At 41.3% G+C, this 19,592-nt stretch overlaps 2 protein-coding genes across 2 annotated transcripts; both read right to left on the reverse strand.

Annotated features, from left to right (window-relative positions):
• Window positions 1-2,974: 2,974 nt before the first annotated feature.
• Window positions 2,975-3,622, reverse strand: LOC147642749 (uncharacterized). The gene is made up of 2 exons (XM_086838965.1): window positions 3,235-3,622; window positions 2,975-3,168 (listed from the first exon to the last, which is right to left on the reverse strand). The coding sequence occupies exons 1-2, from the start codon at window positions 3,620-3,622 to the stop codon at window positions 2,975-2,977; spliced, it is 582 nt and encodes a 193-aa protein (XP_086695091.1).
• An 87-nt stretch (window positions 3,623-3,709) lies between these two features.
• LOC147642750 (uncharacterized) lies at window positions 3,710-11,004 on the reverse strand. The gene is made up of 5 exons (XM_086838966.1): window positions 10,800-11,004; window positions 7,629-8,109; window positions 7,310-7,577; window positions 5,689-7,216; window positions 3,710-5,580 (listed from the first exon to the last, which is right to left on the reverse strand). The coding sequence occupies exons 1-5, from the start codon at window positions 11,002-11,004 to the stop codon at window positions 3,710-3,712; spliced, it is 4,353 nt and encodes a 1,450-aa protein (XP_086695092.1).
• Window positions 11,005-19,592: the final 8,588 nt, after the last annotated feature.

The raw sequence follows: 19,592 nt of genomic DNA on the forward strand, positions 1-19,592 counted from the left end.
GTTCCCTTTGAATGGACAGTTGAATGCCAAAACGCATTCGAATATTTAAAAACAAAACTAATGGAACCAACATTATTACAATACCCCGACTTTAATAAAGAATTTTGTGTAATTACGGATGCAAGCAAACAAGCATGTGGAGCGGTTTTAACTCAAAACCATAATGGACTCCAAATTCCCATTGCTTATGCTTCTAGATCATTTACTAAAGGAGAAAGTAATAAGTGTACTACTGAGCAGGAATTAGCTGCAATACACTGGGGAATATTACATTTTAGACCATATATATATGGAAAACATTTCACTATAAAAACAGACCATAGACCCTTAATATATCTTTTTTCCATGATCAATCCTAGTTCTAAACTGACACGTATGAGGCTAGAATTAGAAGAATATGATTTCACAGTTGAATATTTAAAGGGAAAAGACAACTATGTAGCTGATGCGTTATCAAGAATAACCATCAAAGAATTACAAAATATAACTGGAAATATAAATAAAGTCACTACAAGATACCAAAATAGACAGAAAATCCGCGCGGAAAATAAAGAAAAAGAATTGCCAACGCAATCTTTAAGTACAGCTTCTAGGCCCAACGTATACGAAGTCATAAACAATGACGAAGTACGTAAAGTAGTGACATTGTAAAAAATATGTTATGTTCATTTAAACATGGCAAAAAAATTACTGCAAGATACGATGTTAGCGATTTATATACCAATGGAACTCTAGACTTAGGTCAATTTTTCCAAAGGCTTGAACTGCAAGCCGGTATAAATGAAATCAGCCAACTCAAAGTGGCACCGTGGGAAAATATCTTTGAATATATTTCAATAGATAATTTCAAATTAATGGGCAATAAAATATTGAAAACACTAAGAGTAGCGCTACTCAACCCGGTGACCCTAATAGATAAACAAAAAGAAAAAGAAGCCATTCTGTCTAATTTTCATGACGATCCCATACAAGGAGGTCATACAGGCATTTCAAAAACTATAGCAAAAATAAAAAGACATTACTTTTGGAAAAATATGACTCGTGATATCACTGAGTACATAAGAAAATGTCAGAAATGCCAGAAAGCCAAAATAACTAAACATAGTAAGGCCCCACTAACAATAACAGATACCCCAATAAATGCTTTCGACAGAGTGATAGTGGAAACTATTGGTCCGCTACCAAAATCAGAAAATGGTAACGAGTATGCAGTCACTTTAATATGTGACTTAACTAAATATTTAGTTGCAATACCAGTACCAAATAAAAATGCTAACACTGTCGCTAAAGCAATATTTGAATTTTTTATTCTGAAGTACGGTCCAATGAAGACGTTCATTACGGACATGGGAACAGAATACAAGAATTCAATTATAGACAATTTGTGCAAATATTTAAATATTAAAAATATAACATCAACAGCACACCACCATCAGACCGTTGGAACAATAGAACGAAGTCATAGAACATTTAATGAATACATACGATTTAATATATCGGTTGATAAAACTGATTGGAACGTATGGCTTCAATACTTTGTCTTTTGTTTCAACACAACACCCTCTATGGCACATAATTATTGTCCATATGAATTAGTATTCGGTAAACGAAGTAATTTACCGCAACACTTTAATAGCATAGATAGCATAGAAACAATATATAATATAGACGATTATGCTAAGGAGAGTAAATACAGATTGGAAGCAGCTTATAAAAGAGCTAGAGTAATGATAGAAGATCATAAGAATAAAACGAAAGTACTATATGATCAGAAAGTAAACAATATAGATATATCAGTAGGAAATAAAGTTTTACTAAATTACGAAATTACGTTATTTTTCAAAAGGAGGGAGATGTAGTATAGTGTAATAAGTAACATGTAGAGTAGTGTATGCATATATGAGTTCATATTGCACAACATAAATATACAAAAGGGCATTGCCTTTGTCACTCATCGACAGCGTGCCAAGTACCTAAATACGTTTCAAGTGCAAACGTAATACGAGATGCACTTAATGCATTACTCGCATAAGAGCCGAGTCAGCATAGTTCTTACGCTGACCGCTCATATACATATGTGTACATATATGCATGCGCGACTCTCTCATTTGACTTTACATACTTTACTCTACTTATATATAATATATACTTTACTTATGTATAATGTAAAACAACTGCTTTGCCGCTGCACCGACAGCTAGCAAGCCTTAGTCTAAGATTCAATGAAACATTAATAAAAGACAAGCCGAACCAATCGGTTCAACAAACAAATCCGTAGTGAAAGTTATTTCAGAAGGAACACACAACACTAATAAGTATAGGCAAATAAAATGAAGGCAGATATTACTTAATTGCGTGTTAATAAATATGGGCAATTCTCTGGTATGGTTTGCGACATTCGTACGCATTCAAAAACAGAAAAAAAAAAAAACACATGCCAAGACTTTATTTTAATTTTACAAAAATTGCAGCGTAAACCTCTTGGTTAGCACTATAATTAGTGCTAAGGTCGATTTTAAATCCTTGTTCGCTTTCAAGATATTTACTAAAATGTACTGCGTTCGCATGCGACAAAAACAGAAGTTACATTTGCAAGAAACCAGTGTAAGCTCTGATTTCAGAGAAAAGTGATGAAAAATTATTGTTTATAAACGAATCCACTAGTGTAACTGTTTTTATATTTTTATTGGTTAATTTTAAATACCCGATTTGAATTACGACGACCGCGATGCATTGAGAGCAAAAATGTGAATAAAAAAAGCTTGCACATCATACGATAAGTTGAGTCGAAGATGTAAACAAGTTCCAGTTAGGAGTTATAAGTTATGGAAAAGTACTAGGTAAGCTCTATAGCAAGTGCAGCGGCGAGAAGCTCGAAATGATTCCGCTGATAAGCGGCGGACAAAGCCAGTAAACAAAACAAATATTACAGGGTGTCTCGTTCCCAAACATACCGGCCCCCCTGAACGGTCGTTCAGCACAGAGGCAGGACAGCAATCTTGGAAATTGGGCGTTTGAAAGATCCGTGGGCAGTTTTAACCGTTACGACCCGGACCTTGTCATCAAATCCTGGGTGCACCTCCTTGATACGTCCAAGGATCCATTTAGAGGGTGGTAGATTAGGTTCCTTGAGGACTACCAGTGTGTCGATCTTTAAATTCTCAGTTTCTAGATGCCATTATGTAAGTTCGTGAAGCGATGTCAGGTATTCCATATGCCAGCGTTTCCAAAAACCTTGGACCATGGCTTGTAGCTGATTCCACCTTTCCAATCGATTCATTTGCGTATCTAGACGACAAGGTTCAGGTAGCGCTGTGTATGGAGCTCCAGTCAAAAAATGAGACGGCGTCAGCGGATCCAACGAAGTATCCCCATTGGGACACAGTGGGCGGGAATTCAGAATGGCTTCAATTTGAGTAAGTATAGTTGATAGTTCCTCGAAGGTTAGGGCCTTCGATCCAAGAATCCGTCGCATATGAAGTTTGATGGAGCGGACTCCGGCTTCCCACATCCCTCCGAAATGGGGAGCAGAAGGAGATATAAAGTGCCAAGAAATGCCTTCATTGGCGAAAAATGCAGCTAAATCTCCATCCTTTGCTTGCACGATGGCCAGGCGTCTCATGTCGTCTAGGGTTTGCCTGCCGCCATGAAATGTGGTTCCGTTGTCCGAATAAAGGTCAGTGGGCCTCGCTCGGCGGGCAATGAATCGTTAAAAGGCGGCGATGAAGGCCTTTGTTGTCAGATCACTGACAAGCTCGATGTGGAGTGCCTTTGTAGTGAGGCACACAAAAATAGCGAACCATGCTTTTCCGATCCGTGGAGTTCGTCCCTTGGATTCCTTGATTGCGATTGGCCCAGCATAGTCTAGCCCTGTATGTTGGAAACAGTGACTAGCTTGCACTCTAGGTATTGGTAGTTCTCCCATGATCTGTTGACTGGTGCCTTTGCGTTGTAGGAAGAAGCGCTTACAAAGGAAAACAGCCCTTCTGACGAGATTTCGAGCATCCAGAATCCAGTACTGCTGACGAAGATTCGTAAATGTTGCATCAACTCCCGTGTGCAGATTGGAGATATGAAAATGTCGAACAAGTAGTCCAGCTAGTGGTGTCTCCTTTGGTATTAGGATTGGGTGTTTAGCATTGTAGTTTAATGTCGACTGCTCGATTCTTCCACCGACTCGCATTATCCCATTTTCATCTAGAAATGGGGAGAACCGGAGTAAATGCGATTTAGCATTAAGCTGGCGTCTATTCTCGAGCTGCGCATATTCTCTGCCAAAGAATTTCTGTTGCACATGTCGAATGAGTCGTAGTCGTGCTTCCAGCAGCTCTTTGGACGTAAGGAATGGTGAAGAATTCCTATGATGAGATCGAAGAGTTTGAATAAAGCGATAACAATAACTAGATACCCTTATTAGACGCGTCCAGGTAGAGAATTTGTGGATAAGTAACTCGTTAAAACTTTCATCAAGAAAGTTATGCAGAGTCGTAGGTTTTATAGCTCGTTTTTCGGCGTTGATATCGAAATTCGAAGATACGCTGAACTTGCTTGTGGAAGGTGGCCAATCCGAAGTCGGTGCGGCCAACCAGGATGGACCTTTCCACCACAGCCGGTGCTCCAGAAGCTTTGACGGATGAAGCCCTCGAGAGGCACAGTCAGCTGGATTGTCTTCAGTCCGGACATGATTCCAGCAGTTACGGGGAAAGTCGTTCAGGATCTCCGCTGTCCGGTTGCAGACGTATGTGTTCCAATGTCGTGGTGGAGCTGATAACCAATGTAGCACAATTTCTGAATCAGTCCAGCAGCTAGTGCTGAAAATAGGAATTGTTAGTGATGTTTTGACAACAGTAAGCAATCGGGAAAGAAGTAGGGCAGCATTTAGTTCCAAACGTGGTATCGAGACTGGCTTGATCGGGGCCACCCGTGTTTTGGCGGCAACGAGGGATATTTGAAAACTGCCTCCAACTGCAACCCGAGCGTAGACAACCGAACCGTAGGCGTGCGTGGATGCATCTGCGAATCCGTGTAGTTCTACGTCTCGGAATGGTGAAGCTAAATAACGTGGTACTTGACATTGCGTAAGCGATGGCAGATCCTCCACCAAGGCTTTCCAGCGCGAGCGTGAGGTTTCAGGAATTGGCTCATCCCAGTGCAGTACACTTGTCCAGCTTTCTTGAAATATAAGCTTGAGTAAAACTGTGACCGGCGCTATAAGTCCAAGCGGATCATAGATTCTCGATAGTTGCGACAAGAGTTCTCGTTTTGTAGGTGAAATAGTCGTATCGCATTCCTTGAGATTGAGATACATGACGTCCTTTCCGGGATTCCATTGGATACCAAGAATTTTTACATGTGAGTCCGCAGCAGATTTGTTAAGGAGCTGGATAGGCTCAAAACACCTATCTTCTTCTGGCAATGATTTTAGAAGACGCCAACTATTGGAACTCCATTTCCGGAGTTTGAATTGCCCCTTTTCCAAAAGTCCAATTAGCTCGTTCTTTAGATTCATAAGTTCCCCGAATGAGTTGCATCCGGTTGGGATATCATCCACATAGGCATCGTGTTGGAGGGCATGGGCAGCTGCAGGGAACTCTTAGCGGTGATCGTCAGCTAATTTTTTTAGATCTCGAACGGCCAGAAATGGGGACGGTGCCAATCCATAAGTTACCGTCAAAAGGCGAAAATTACGTAGCGGCTCATTCTCATTCTTTCGCCAAACAATGCGCTGAAAATTGGTGTGCGGCTTATATACGTGAATCCCTCGGAAGATTTTTTCGATATCTGCACATAGAACATATTGGTGCTGACGGAAACGTAAACAAACGCCAAGGAGATCGCGTTGAATTGGAGGACCAACATACAGTCGATCATTAAGTGATAGTCCACGGCTGTCCTTTCCCGATCCATCGAAAACTACACGGCATTTGGTAGTCAAACTGTCAAGTTTGATAACAGTGTGGTGCGGTAGGTAGAAGCAACCTTCTGGGGACTCGTCCACTTGAGTTGATGTTATTTGTTCCATATGTCCACGTTTTAAATAGTCGTCTAGGAACGCTTCGTACTGCTGCTTCAATTCCGGAGACCGACGAAATTTGCGTTCTAGCGAGAAGAAGCGATTAATAGCCTGCGGCAAAGTTGAGCCAATAGGCGGTGCCTCCTCCTTGAAAGGGTACTGAACGATATAAGCCCCGCTCTCAGAACGCGTATGTGTGGCAGCAAAGTGTCGCTCGGTGGGATCGTTGGCGTCCAGGAGAGCCTGGCTTGGCTGTATACTGTCCATTTCCATGAATGAGCGAACCATCGTATCTAAGTCCGCGTGGTGTGTCACGGTAGAAGTCAGGTGATCATCGCATGCATTGTACGAGCCTGCAATAATCCAACCAAAAACAGTATTCAGAGCAATAGGAAAGTCGTTACCAAAATATTTGCGTTCTCCAGTATAAAGAGACCACAGCTGATCTGATCCAACGATGACATCGATGGATCCTGGCGTGCAGAAGGTTGGGTCTGCCAAAGGGAGCTTGCAAATGTGCTTCCACGTAGAAGATGAGGTGTCAATAGCTTGGGCTGGAAGTGATGACGTCAACGAGCTGAGAATGAATGAGACCAATTCGATAGTTTGGTCCGAAAGGCGAGAGCGCAACTTGATATGTGCGCGTCCTCGGGTAACGCCCGCGCTGTTGGCGGCGAGACCGAGAACAGAAATCCTTACGTACATTCGACGCACGCCTATTCGCTGAACGAATGATTCCGAAGCCAAGGTAATTGTAGATCCAGTGTCCAGGAGCATCCTGCAAGGTGTAGTGTTTCCCCAAGCGTCGACGACGTCTGCGAGGATGGTTGGCAATAGAGTGTGCGAAGAGTGTGCAGGAATATTCTCCAGAGTATGATGAGTGAAATTGGTTTCCATGGGAGGTTCATTCGCTAAATGATGACTTGGAACAGGCGGTTGATTATGGCCAATTGTAGATTCCTGCTGTGATGTTTGCTCATTGGCTGGCGCAACGTAGTTACCATTTTGACTTGGCTGGGACGAGCCATGAACCAAAGTATGATGCTTGCGGCGACAGATCCGACAAGTATGCTTTGAGGTACAGTTTCCCACCATGTGAGTGGGGCTGAGGCAATTGAAACAGAGCTCCTTCGACTTGAGGAACTCCCGGCGAGATGCAATGTCGAGGGCGAGGAATTGAGGACATTTAAACATTTGATGATTCTGCTGGCACGATGTACACTTAGGTTCGTCTCATCTTGAATGCATATCTGCGTGATGCGTTGTAGCTGCGCGTCGAGCTTGGGTTGGTTGAACTAAGTGATAGGCCTCCAAGGTGTCGCAGCGTGCGGTGAGAAATTTCAAAAATTGAGTTATCGTCACGCCTTTCTTCTCAGAGTCTGGGCACTGAGCCCAAGCTTGGCGGGACTCCGAATCCAACTTTGACAATAATATGAAGATTAGCCAGGGATCCCGTTCCTCGCAGTTAAGAGCGCGTAAGCCACGAATAACTTCATCTGCGCCATCGGCAAGTTTACGCACTGTACTAATGTTAGAGGTTGTAGCACTGGAAAGTGTCATAAAACTGTTTAGAAATTATCGAATAACTAGCGATTGTTTGTTATATCGCTGTTACAGGCGATCCCATGCTTCACGATAGTTTTCATTAGTAACCGTAATATGTTTAACTAATGTCAGCGCGTCTCCGGAAAGGTACGATTTTAAATAATGAAATCGTTGGCAATCCGTCAGGCTCGGATTGCAAGCGATTGATCCAGTAAACATATCCGAAAAATGTTTCCAGTCCTCATAGTTACCGGAAAATGTTGGGAGTTTGATTCGCTCGAACTGAAAATCCACCTGGCTTCTTTGAGACGCATCCGCTGCTTGGACAGTGGCCGAAATACTGGTTTGCGATGGGAGATCACGTCGTAATTCTTCCAAAGTGTTGCTCAAAATGGCGTGTGTAGCGTAGTGTTTTTCCTCATAGGCATCAAAATCGGCGTCGGGGTTTTCCCAATCTGGTTCCGACTGAAACGCATACAGCTCCTCCGAGAGCCGCACAAATCGCATATAATTGTCTTGCAGTTGCGCCAGGCGAACCTCTATAGTTTGCACTGAATGAATGTCATCAACAAATTTGACTGCGTTATTATGTGCCCTAGTAATTTGGCTTTTGCAGAAGCCCCGTTGTTGAATCACACTCCGCATCGTGATCGAGATAAGAAATGTCTAGATCGCCGTTTACAAAAAAACAATAATCAAATTAAATATCCAAAAAAATAACGCTTTACTGGCGAATCCGGCTCGAAGGACCAGTTTTTTTAATGTTTATAAACGAATCCACTAGTGTAACTGTTTTTATATTTTTATTGGTTAATTTTAAATACCCGATTTGAATTACGACGACCGCGATGCATTGAGAGCAAAAATGTGAATAAAAAAAGCTTGCACATCATACGATAAGTTGAGTCGAAGATGTAAACTAGTTACAGTTAGGAGTTAGAAGTTATGGAAAAGTACTAGGTAAGCTCTATAGCAAGTGCAGCGGCGAGAAGCTCGAATTGATTCCGCTGATAAGCGGCGAACAAAGCCAGTAAACAAAACAAATATTACAGGGTGTCTCGTTCCCAAACAATTATATTACACTAAATTTTAATGAGTTATGCAATGAATTATCTTAATAATGTACTTTGTTTGATTTTAAAATATTAAGTAGTTCTTTTTTAAATTAAATTTTAGTCCCGGTCGCACGCGACATTTTAGAAAGCGATAATTCAAACTAAAACTGTACGAATATTGGTAAATGCATATGGCCTTTTGCATTCTATATGGACTCTTTGGATTCTCTGTCTAAAATTACAAAGCAAAATGCTTTTGTTTAAGGCATTGGCATCAAAACAAAACATGCCTTTTTTTATAAAAATAACATAAATTGCGTTTACGAGTGTTTGACATCTATTATTTCGAAATTTATTTGGAAAATGAAAAATTGCCCATATATAATTTATTTTTTATTAATTCATAGTGATCGAAGTTCTATCTGCACGGTTATGTAAACTTCGGCGTGCCGAAGTTAGCTTCCTTTATTGTTTTATTTTATTTTTTTATTTTTTTTTTATTCTTTTCCAACTCCGTGCTAAGCGGCCGCCTGTGCATTACAGTATGCCGCCTAATACTTGTTAGTTGTTATATACCTCTTTGCTCTTTATATTTCCGAAGGCTCAGCACCTCCCCTTACTAGGCGGGGAGAACTGTTTTACAGTTCGCTGCCTAATACAAATTAATGCATCCGACCTAATTATTATATCTTTAGTTGTTCATGTTACTTCACCTCCTTATCATGCTAAGCAGTCGCTCTGTGTAATACAGTGCGCCGCCTACAAACAAAATTATTAAATTCAGAGCAATAGTATATAGTTATAAACAAGATCACTAAATTCAGAATTAAGAGCGTGGGGTGTAGGATTTTTCTATATTTTCATAATTCTCCCCTTACAGATAGTTGCCCTTAGAATAATTGTCCTCTTCGGAAACAAGAGACGGCGTGCGATTAACTTTTCCTGCAAAGAGTCATTACTCTTACAGCTCTCATATGTAATCGTTCCAAAGAGTGTAAACGACGACGTGACGATTATGAAAATCGTGAAGGAATTAATATATTTAAGAATTATAACTATTTCAGTTTTCAGCAGATTTTAATCAAATTTGATATATAGCTCTCTTTTATTTTCTAGAACCATAGTTTTATTTTTATGAAAATCGAATGACTATTTCATATAGCTCCCGTACAAACGATCATTAGATATAACATAGAGGAAAATGCAGAACGGTGAATTTAAAACTGTAAATCTAATGAGTATAGGCAAATAAAATGAAGGCAGATATTACTTAATTGCGTTTTAATAAATATGGGCAATTCTCTGGTATGGTTTGCGACATTCGTACGCATTCAAACAAAAAAAAAAAAAGAAAACAACATGTGCCAAGACTTTATTTTAATTTTACAAAAATTGCAGCGTAAACCTCTTGGTTAGCACTATAATTAGTGCTAAGGTCGATTTTAAATCCTTGTTCGCTTTCAAGATATTAACTAAAATGTACTGCGTTCGCACGCGACAAAAACAGAAGTTACATTTGCAAGAAACCAGTTTAAGCTCTGATTTCAGAGAAAAGTGATGAAAAATTGTATTACACAATCTCGCGTATAGGGTACTCCTTCCCCTTCTGCCCTGCCAACCTACTTTCGGTGTGCATTTCAGGCGATTTTGGTTTCGCCTGCGGCTATCGATCACCATCAGAATGCAACACCAGCCGAAAATTTGCCAATCGAAGAGGAAGCTAACATTCACGAGCATTCCTACACCAAAACATAAATAAACAAAATAAACGAAGAGTGATGGACAACTTTCTTGCTCACCCCGAGTTGTTCAATAAGCGAACTTGGCGCTGTAGTTTTTTACGAAGTCGCTCAGTGTGAAGTTTCACTGGAACACTTCTTGGCCAGGTTTTATGTGAAACTTCCTGGCGCGCCTGTTATACTGCCAGCTGCTCCGCTCGTACGCCAAGAGTAAGTGCTGATTCATGTGTTCACCCTTTCTGCAGCGTTGCTTTGCGGCGAGTAAACCGCCGTTCCACGACATTCGTGATGGTGGCTTCCCTCATCGACAAAAAAAAGCCTGAACTTCGAAAAATGATCCCAGACCGCCAAAATCCAGGCTTTACCTCGCTTTGACCGTGGATATTTGCCTAGGAAATCTATATAGAGCTTTTGGAAAGGCCTTACCGTCACCCCTACCTACCCTACCTTGACTTGCGTGCAGTAGTTCGGAGCCTTCGCCTCCTTGCACTGGATGCACCGTCCCACGAAGTCTCGTACCTGTTTCGTCATCCCCGGCCATTAATACTGCCGCTGGCGGCGTTGTAGCGTTTTCCTCATTCCTCCATGTCCCGACATCGGATCTTCTTGTGCCGTCGCGATCATCCCGGCTGTCAGCGATGCTGGACTCCATAGTTTCCATGGACCTCCCTCGATTTCTTCTTCTAACCGGCCGAACCCGAGGCGTTTGAAGATGAGGTCGCCTTCAACGCTAATATCCGGTAGGCGAGCCTGGTTTTCCCATATCTCATCTCGAATTTCTTTTTACTCCGCAGATTGGAAATCCGTTGTGACGAATCCAAAAGCGTCGCCGGCACCAAGCTCCAGCTCCTCCACTCATCTGGACTACGTATTGGACACCACATTGTCGGGCCCATTCCGGTGTAAGATCTGAAAGTCGAAACTCTGCAATGTGAGGGACCATTGCGCATGGCGTCCGCTGATGTCTTTTATGGTCATCAACCACTTCAGACTGGCGTGGTCGCTGACCATGCGGCATTAACTTCACATACGGCGTAATTTTGCGATGGCAAGTACTGCTGCCAAGCACTCCTTCTCAGTAAGCGAATAATTTAACTGGTGCTTATTCAGCTTTTCAGACTATCGGACTCGAAGACAACTTAGTCGTATTGAAACAGGACTACTCCCACACCATGGTGTGACGCGTCGCACTGGACCATGAAAGGGCACTTAAAATCGGAGTGAACCAGAACCGGGGCAGAGGTAAATGCTTTAACACCTGTATCGCGCTATTGGCCTCATCGTCTAGTACTAGCCGACCGCCAAAGATAAACCCCAGCTATTTTAAACTTTTGAAGCAAAATTTTGACTTCTTTAGCCCTATCGTCAAATTTGGCTTCCTTAGACATACCGCCACCAATCCGAGATATTCGACTTGGCCTGCACGGGAATCACATGCTTGTCAGCGGGCACGCGTCTCGCAGATACACGCCAAGCTTCAGCATCTTTTCCACTTCCGCCCACACTATTTTCTTAAAGGGTTCTGCTCCTTCCACGAGTTGGTTTCGGTTTTCCTCCACCGATGTCTTTCCCAGACCGACGTCCTCAAAAGCTAGGAACTCCTTTTTTACCGTTTCTAATCTTTCCTTTTCTACTGACTCCTTAGCCGCCTTTCCATAGAGCCTTGGAGTTTTGGCACCCCACCTGACGATCTCAGCGGTAAGTCCCTTCATAACAATTTTAAATGTTACAGTATGGGTGTCACCGGTCGGTTACCTAGACGGCTCATCGCTCGAAAGTACTGATCCACGGATTCGCCCTGCTGTTGCCGTTGGTCCTGGATCGCTCTGCCCCGAAATCTGGTCACCAGACTTTGAGGTCTCAACACAAAACCCAATCTAGACAATCTATCAGCACCACACCGTGGATCCATACACATTTATTGTGCGGGGGTGGAGTTCTTAAAGCGGTGGACTCCTCACTCACGTCAGAATTATTAACCTTCGAGGAATGCAACGATGTTGAATTCCTCTGTGTGAAGCTATCTATCAAAGGTAGCTCCATTTTTATTACCTGTTCCTACATACCTCCACTGTCGGAACTTCCTATTTATTGGAATCACCTTTCCGCTATTCAGATGGTTTCCAGTAGACTTTTGGATAGAGACCAGTTGGTAGTTCTTGGAGATTTCAATATCCCTGGTGCTATTTGGTGCTCGAATAATTCCACCAATACTCTCAGTACACCTACACAACATGACTTTATCGCTGGCTTGTTTGACATTTCGCTGTCTCAAGTCAACCATGTTCGAAATTCCTTACAGCGCCAGCTAGATCTTTGCTTCGTCTCTGATCCTGCGAGAGTCAGTTTAGCAAGGGTGGCGCCTCTGACGCAACCCGAAGATCCTTATCATCCAACTTTCGATGTGACTCTTGATATTGGGTGTGACGTACAGCATATTTCTGACCGTCCAGCCAATAAAGTCCTATGTTTTCGCAAAACGGACTTTGAACGGCTGAATAATTTTATAAACGAGTTCAATTGGTCCGATCTATACATGTGCACTGACATGGCAGTTGCCGTTGATATTTTTTACAGTGCCATGAATTCATTTTTTACTGAATGTGTTCCGTTATATTATCCGCCAAGCTCGAATAAACCGCCGTGGTTTACTAAAGAGTTGAGCCGACTTAAAAATAAAAAATCTAGACTGTATGCTAAATTTAAAATCACCGGTTCTCAATCTACCCTTTCATCTTATTTATCAGCTCGGTCAAACTTTACCGTGCTGAACGCGCAGTGTTATAAAAACCTATAAAAGCCTAAAACAAATCCTTCCTCGCTTCCATTTGAAAATACTACCGCAAATAATGATCAGGCAATAGCCGATCTATTTTCGCAGTTTTTTCAAACAACCTATTCTAGCTCTTCGTATCTATACCAGACCTATTCCTACGACATACTCAAATCAAACTTAATTTTCTGTCCTAGCCTAAACGAAAGCTCTCTCCTTTTAGATCTTCATCGTGTCAAGCCAGTTTATTCGCCAGGTCCCGACGGAATTCCTGGCTGTGTGCTTAGGTATTGTGCCGACGCCCTGTGCTATCCCCTTCTGAAATTGTTTACCTTGTCCTTGGAAACCTCCCACTTTCCCATTATTTGGAAGGAATCCTGTATTATTCCTCTCCACAAAAAAGGTAGCAAATTGGATGCCAGCAATTATAGAGGAATCTCTAAGTTGTCGGCCATCCCTAAATTATTTGAAAACATCACCCCTCACTTACAGCACCTTTGTAGATCGGTTATTTCTCCATGTCAACATGGTTTTATGAAGCGAAGATCAAAAACAACAAATCTTTTGGAGCTCTCTTCCTATATTATAAAGGGCTTCCATAATAATTGTCAGACAGATGTAATCTATACTGATTTCAGTAAAGCATTTGACTCTGTTAACCATTCTCTCCTCGTTAGAAAACTCGATTCAATGGGTTTTCCAAGTGATCTTCTTAATTGGATCTCTAGTTATTTGAATGGCAGGACGCAAAAGGTCCTCTTTAAGAATAATTTATCCAATGTTCTAAGGGTTACATCTGGCGTCCCGCAAGGAAGCCATTTGGGACCCTTATTGTTTACATTATTTATAAATGACCTGCCCAAAGTCTTGACTAACTCCAGAGTGCTTAAGTACGCGGATGACTTCAAGCTTTGCGTGCAATACAATGACGTTGCCGGCCAGTCGGATTTACAAACAGATCTTAATAATTTTCAAACTTGGTGCCGTGTAAACTTATTAAACTTAAATGACTCGAAATGCAAGCTAATGACATTCTCACGTGTCGTTCCTAAGCTTGCTACTTACACGCTGAACTGCTGCTATTTGGAAAGAATTAATTCTGTTGACGATTTGGGCGTCCGCTTGGACCCAAAACTTGACTTTATTGATCATATTTCGTCTATGGTGAATAGAGCCAGGGGTGTGCTTGGATTTATTAAACGGTGGTCGAAGGAATTCAATGACCCCTATGTTACTAAATCCTTATATACTTCCTTAGTTCGTCCTATCCTAGAATATGGATGCTGCGTTTGCACTCACATACTTGTTGCTTCCTGTTCAATTTCGCGGATGTGCAGGATGAACTCTGTTTTCCCATGGGCCATCATGCGGATCCTCAGTTTGCCACCAGGCACCGATCGGAAACCTACTAATTGACATTTTGTCGCCGCTAAAGCCATCCCTTCTCTTCTGGAGGATCTCCGCTCCAATTTACTTGATGGTTTTTTTTCTTCCGGCAACCCAGGTTTTTCAGCGGCGAGCCATTATGTTAAACTTTTAGCTGCCAACATAAGCAATCTCAACCTTCCAGCCTGGACCGCCGGACCACTTGGATTTCCACCCTCAACTGGAAAAATATTTATTTTTGTCGTCTCCTGCGTATGGGTTCGGATGTCCCTTTTCAAGGACCTTCGCCCCCACTTCTAGTTTAACCTTTAAGCGCCATTATGTTACGACCTGCTTTACTTCCAATGGGGCAATGCCAGCTAGCCAGTCGTCTCGGACAGGGATTTTTCCTCGTCTGCTCACAGGTCGCACCATAATTTCGGCAGATCTGAAATCCACAACAAGAAAAAAATCGATAAACAAAATTCGAACTAAGAGAATACCGACTGCACAACTCAAAATCACCCCTTCCTGTCTCACGGACGTAGTCTTGGGGCATGGCTGGAAAGACACATGACGCACCCTCCCTTCCTGGAATCCGCAAAATCTCATCGGATCCCCCTTGGTACATGGCCTTTTCGGATTCCTCCTGGTCAACGGCTCATCCGGTCATCTTCCTCCTTTCTTTCAGCATTTCATCCTACCTAAGTGGAGCTCCAATATGGATAAAGGGCTGAGACGGGATTTCTTTTTTGGTTGTAATGGCTATTTATGCCCCTACATGGATCGGCCTGGACAGCTCATCCACATCATTCTAGATGACTTTTGAACTTAACTTAATTGATTGCATTGCTCATGTGTGATTCCATTTTACATGTTTGTAGAGTATATTTTGAATTTAATTTGTGTTTGCCGGAAATTGAATAAATTTCTGTATTTAATTTGTCATTGATTTGTGCGTTATTCATGTGCTTACCCTATGCGTTATTTTGCCTATTTTTAGCTTTGTGCATCTGATATCAATCAATCTATATACTATAAGTCGTTGTTAAAGAAAAGTAATTCTGGCAATTGTAAGCAAAAAGGTTTAAAATAAGTTAAATTTTATCTAATTTTATTTCGAAATGTAAAATTTAAATATTGACACACATGTATGAACATACATAAACATGGATATAAAATATATGAGAATTTTATGTAAAACGACTGAACCGCTGCAGCAAAACATTGTAAACATTTGTCTGCTTAGATCTAAAAATAAACAACGCTTGAGCGTTACACGAACTCATCCCCTAGATACAGATGCAAGCGGTTGTAGAACATTTCCTTGAAGATAAGGAATATAGTGCAGTGGAAATTACCCGCGTTGGTCTAGTTTGAGATAAGATTAGACTATGTGAATTCCATGTTACAAATTTAGTTCGAAATACAACTCAACAAATGAAGACGTCTTTTTATTTTGATGACCTCAGCTTTGTCCTCTTTGGAAACAAGAGACGGCATGCGATTAACTTTTCCTGCAAAGAGTCATTACTCTCATAGCTCGCATATGTAATCGTTCCAAAGAGCGTAAATGCCATCCATTGCGATTTGCACACGCTGGAAATAGTACTGGACAAACTAGCTCGACAACTTCCAGCCACCAAATTTTGGCATTGCAAATATCGCGTAACAGACATTATTGCAGTCGCTAAGACACGGGCCAAGGAAAACGTAAAGCAATTCCTCTCCGAGTACTTCTTTTCAAAAATATCCAAAGTAGCCGCCGAAATCATACTTCTTACTTGCATCGACAAGTTTTCACTGTTTGCTGTCGTACAACATATCCCCTCAAGGACAATTGAGGACCGGCCGGCCCTATAACAATTTATGAAATTGCTTCCTAGAGCTAAAGTAGACTATTGCGACAATGACAACCATTTTGGTGTTAGCATTGCAAATGAACCACCTACCCACAGCGTGTAAGTCGCGCTAGCTCGATGTCTGAAAATAGACAGAATATCCAATACTGTGGAGGTAATTTTACTGGCTACTGCCAAATATAACAAGTCGATTCACTCGGAAACAAACGACCAGTTGACATTGTGCAAAAGTACCCGGACGACCCACAGGTGGAAGTCCAAAATAAAATCCAACAAATCTAGGTATTCAAGGTCGGCAAGAAAGTCTTGGTCAAATCGAGCCGAAGGCTTTGCAATAAACTCACATCACTATGCGAGGAGAAAGCCGTTAAAGCAGACCTGGGAACTGCGGTCCTCATTAAGGGGATGGTCCACAAAGACAAATGGGAGTTATTACCTAATTTTTTCAATAAATTTCAATTTGGCCACCTGGCAGTTTATCCATTAAGTCATGCCATTTTTTTCCATTTATTAATTAAGTTAAAACTATCAAATACTTCCGCAAAAATATATAAATAAGGTTCATCCCACATGTGCGGATTTATCAACCTATTACTACTACTATCCCTTCCATTGATGTCGAATCATATCTTCGACTATTCATAAGCGAAGTACATTTTTTTTTTTGTCTCGCGAGTTTCCCACGCCCACCTCCCGCCCAACCGACCAAGTGGCGCAGCCGTGTGACGTACGGCACGATTACCTACTAGATAGACGCGAGAGAAAGAAAATACATCATAATAATAACGAGGAAAAGTTAAGATTCATTACGAGCTAATTCTATAAAAATAATTTAGAGCCGCTTTCAATGCCCTGAAGGGTTCATTTACTTCAAAATTTCTCCTACGGCGATGTATTATAAGTGGAAAATAAGTTCTAGATGTTAGTCGGGCAACATGGAAATTGAGCTGACCAAGCAGACACGGGCTCTCCACGTTCCAGTGAATGAGTTTATGTAAAAAAAAGACGCCAAGCGTGGCTCTACGATTTGCTAGGAAGAGCAAATTAATTAAGAGAAGTCTACTTGAGTAAGACGGCAATCTTAAATCAGCATCCCTGGTTAAGCCTCGGAGGGCAAACAGCAAAAAATTAATTCGGCCAAATTCAATGCGGCTGCTATGGGCTCCGAATTTAGGACTCCAAACGCATGAAACATTCTCCAACAAAGGGCGAACTAATGACGTGAAGAGTGTTTTGTTAGATAAGGAGAATCAAATTATTTCGACCACCTTTTAATAAATCCCAGCATGCCTGTGGCTTTGTTAACAATGCGAGAAATATGCTCGGAGAACGAAAGTTTAGGATCTAGTCCGACACTTAGATCGTCAACAAGAGAGATTCTTTCCAAAGCGCATTCGTTAAGCATATAAGTTCTTATGGAATCGAGTTTCCTTAAAAGAAGATAGTGATAAACCGAGTCAAAAGCTTTACTAAAGTCGGAGTAGATCACATCGGTTTGAAGGTTACGTTGGTTGCCTCTAATGACAAATGAGGTAAGTTCCAAAAAACCATGCTGACATGGAGAAATAACGGATCTACATAAGTGTTGGCACTTAGAAATACACCTACAGTTACTGGCATCCGATTTGTTACCATTTTTGTGGAAAGGAATTCCAAAAGATTCCTTCCAAATAAAGGAAAATTATAGGGTTCGAAAGATAAGATAAACAACTTAAGGAGGCACAGAGCCACGGCGCAATACCTTAGCACGCAGCCTGGTATTCTATCGGGACCTGGTGAATATATTGGCTTAACACGTTGAAGATCTAAAATAAAAGAGCTTTCGTTCAAGATGGGACTGAAGAAGCTAATAGAGACAAGAGAAAACCTCTGACATTAAGTGGTAGAGGGAGAATAAGTTGTTTTAAAAGAACTCTGTAAAAATATCGACAATGGCCTTATCAGAGTTTGCGGGAGCATTTTTAAATGTAAGCGAGGAAGGAAAAAATTAGGTGGTAACAAAGTTACAAGGTGTGTATAAAAAATTCCCAAACTTGGTCAAAATAAAAAAAAAAAAACAATTTTTTTATTAATTTCTTTTTTGTTTATACAAAGTTTTCTCCTCCAGCCGATTTGTTACCTTTTTGTGGAGAGGAACAACAAAAGATTTCTTCCAAATAAGGGGAAATTATAATGGAAAATTACACTTAACGGTCGAGTTTATGGCACTGTAAAAAATGTGCACGGCGGTTGCCATGTCAGAACACATAGACAGATCGGACAATTAGATTCGGATATTAAAGCACTTAACTTTTGGTAGTCAGCTTTTCGAAAACATCGGACTTTGTCAGCTTTTCGATTAGGTTTAGTTCCTATGATATCATCCGTATCGATAATCACTTCGAAAGCTGGATGGTAAGAATCTTCAGGTTGCGTCATTGGAGGAACTCTAAGGTTTACGCCTACAGGATCAGAAATCAAGCATAAATCAAGTAAGCGGTTTAATGAGTTATGCACATGGTTAAATTGAGATAGAGACAAATCATGCAAGACATCTAAGAGGTCATGCTGTGCCACAGTCTGAAGGACATTTGACACACCATCAGAACACAAACGTGCTCCAGATATATTAAAGTCCCTCAGATCCAGTAATTGGTCACTATCTGAAAGCCTATTGGAAACGGTCCGAATTGCCGAAATGTGTTTCCAATAAGTTGGCTCTTCAGACGATGGATGGATATAAATAAAACTACCTGGAAATGATAGTTTCACACAGATAAATTCTATATCCGCGAAATCTCCAGACACTTCCAGTTCCAAGATAAGGCAAGAGTCAACGGCAATTAAAACTGGAAAAGCTGGTCTTATCTATAAATTGTGTACTTACCCGGCTTCAACCAAGTTTCAGTAAACACAATTACCTGGGATGCAAAAGAAAACCTATCAGAATAAAGCTTCGAGAGCTTGCTGCGTAAGCCCCTAGTATTCTGATAGGAAAGAAGGAAGAAAGAGGTTAGTTTTTTGGGACAGGAGGTACAACAGTGGATACTGTAGCCTATGCCAGCGTGGGTAGTTGTACACCCACCGGCCTTGCTTCCTTTTATTTTTAAACACGTAGTCCTTAACTACTACGTGCTCCGGCCAGAAGTCACAAGAGCAAATAGTGCCAAAAAGTTTGAAGGAGACACTTATCTTAAAAGGTGAAATGTCTCTGGCATATGAAAATTTAAACTTTTCCACCTTTTCATTATCGGCTTGTGT

This window comes from Drosophila serrata, unplaced genomic scaffold (assembly GCF_035046125.1).
Source record: "Drosophila serrata isolate PLE 108 unplaced genomic scaffold, ASM3504612v1 contig_361, whole genome shotgun sequence".
Lineage (NCBI taxonomy): Eukaryota > Metazoa > Arthropoda > Insecta > Diptera > Drosophilidae > Drosophila > Drosophila serrata.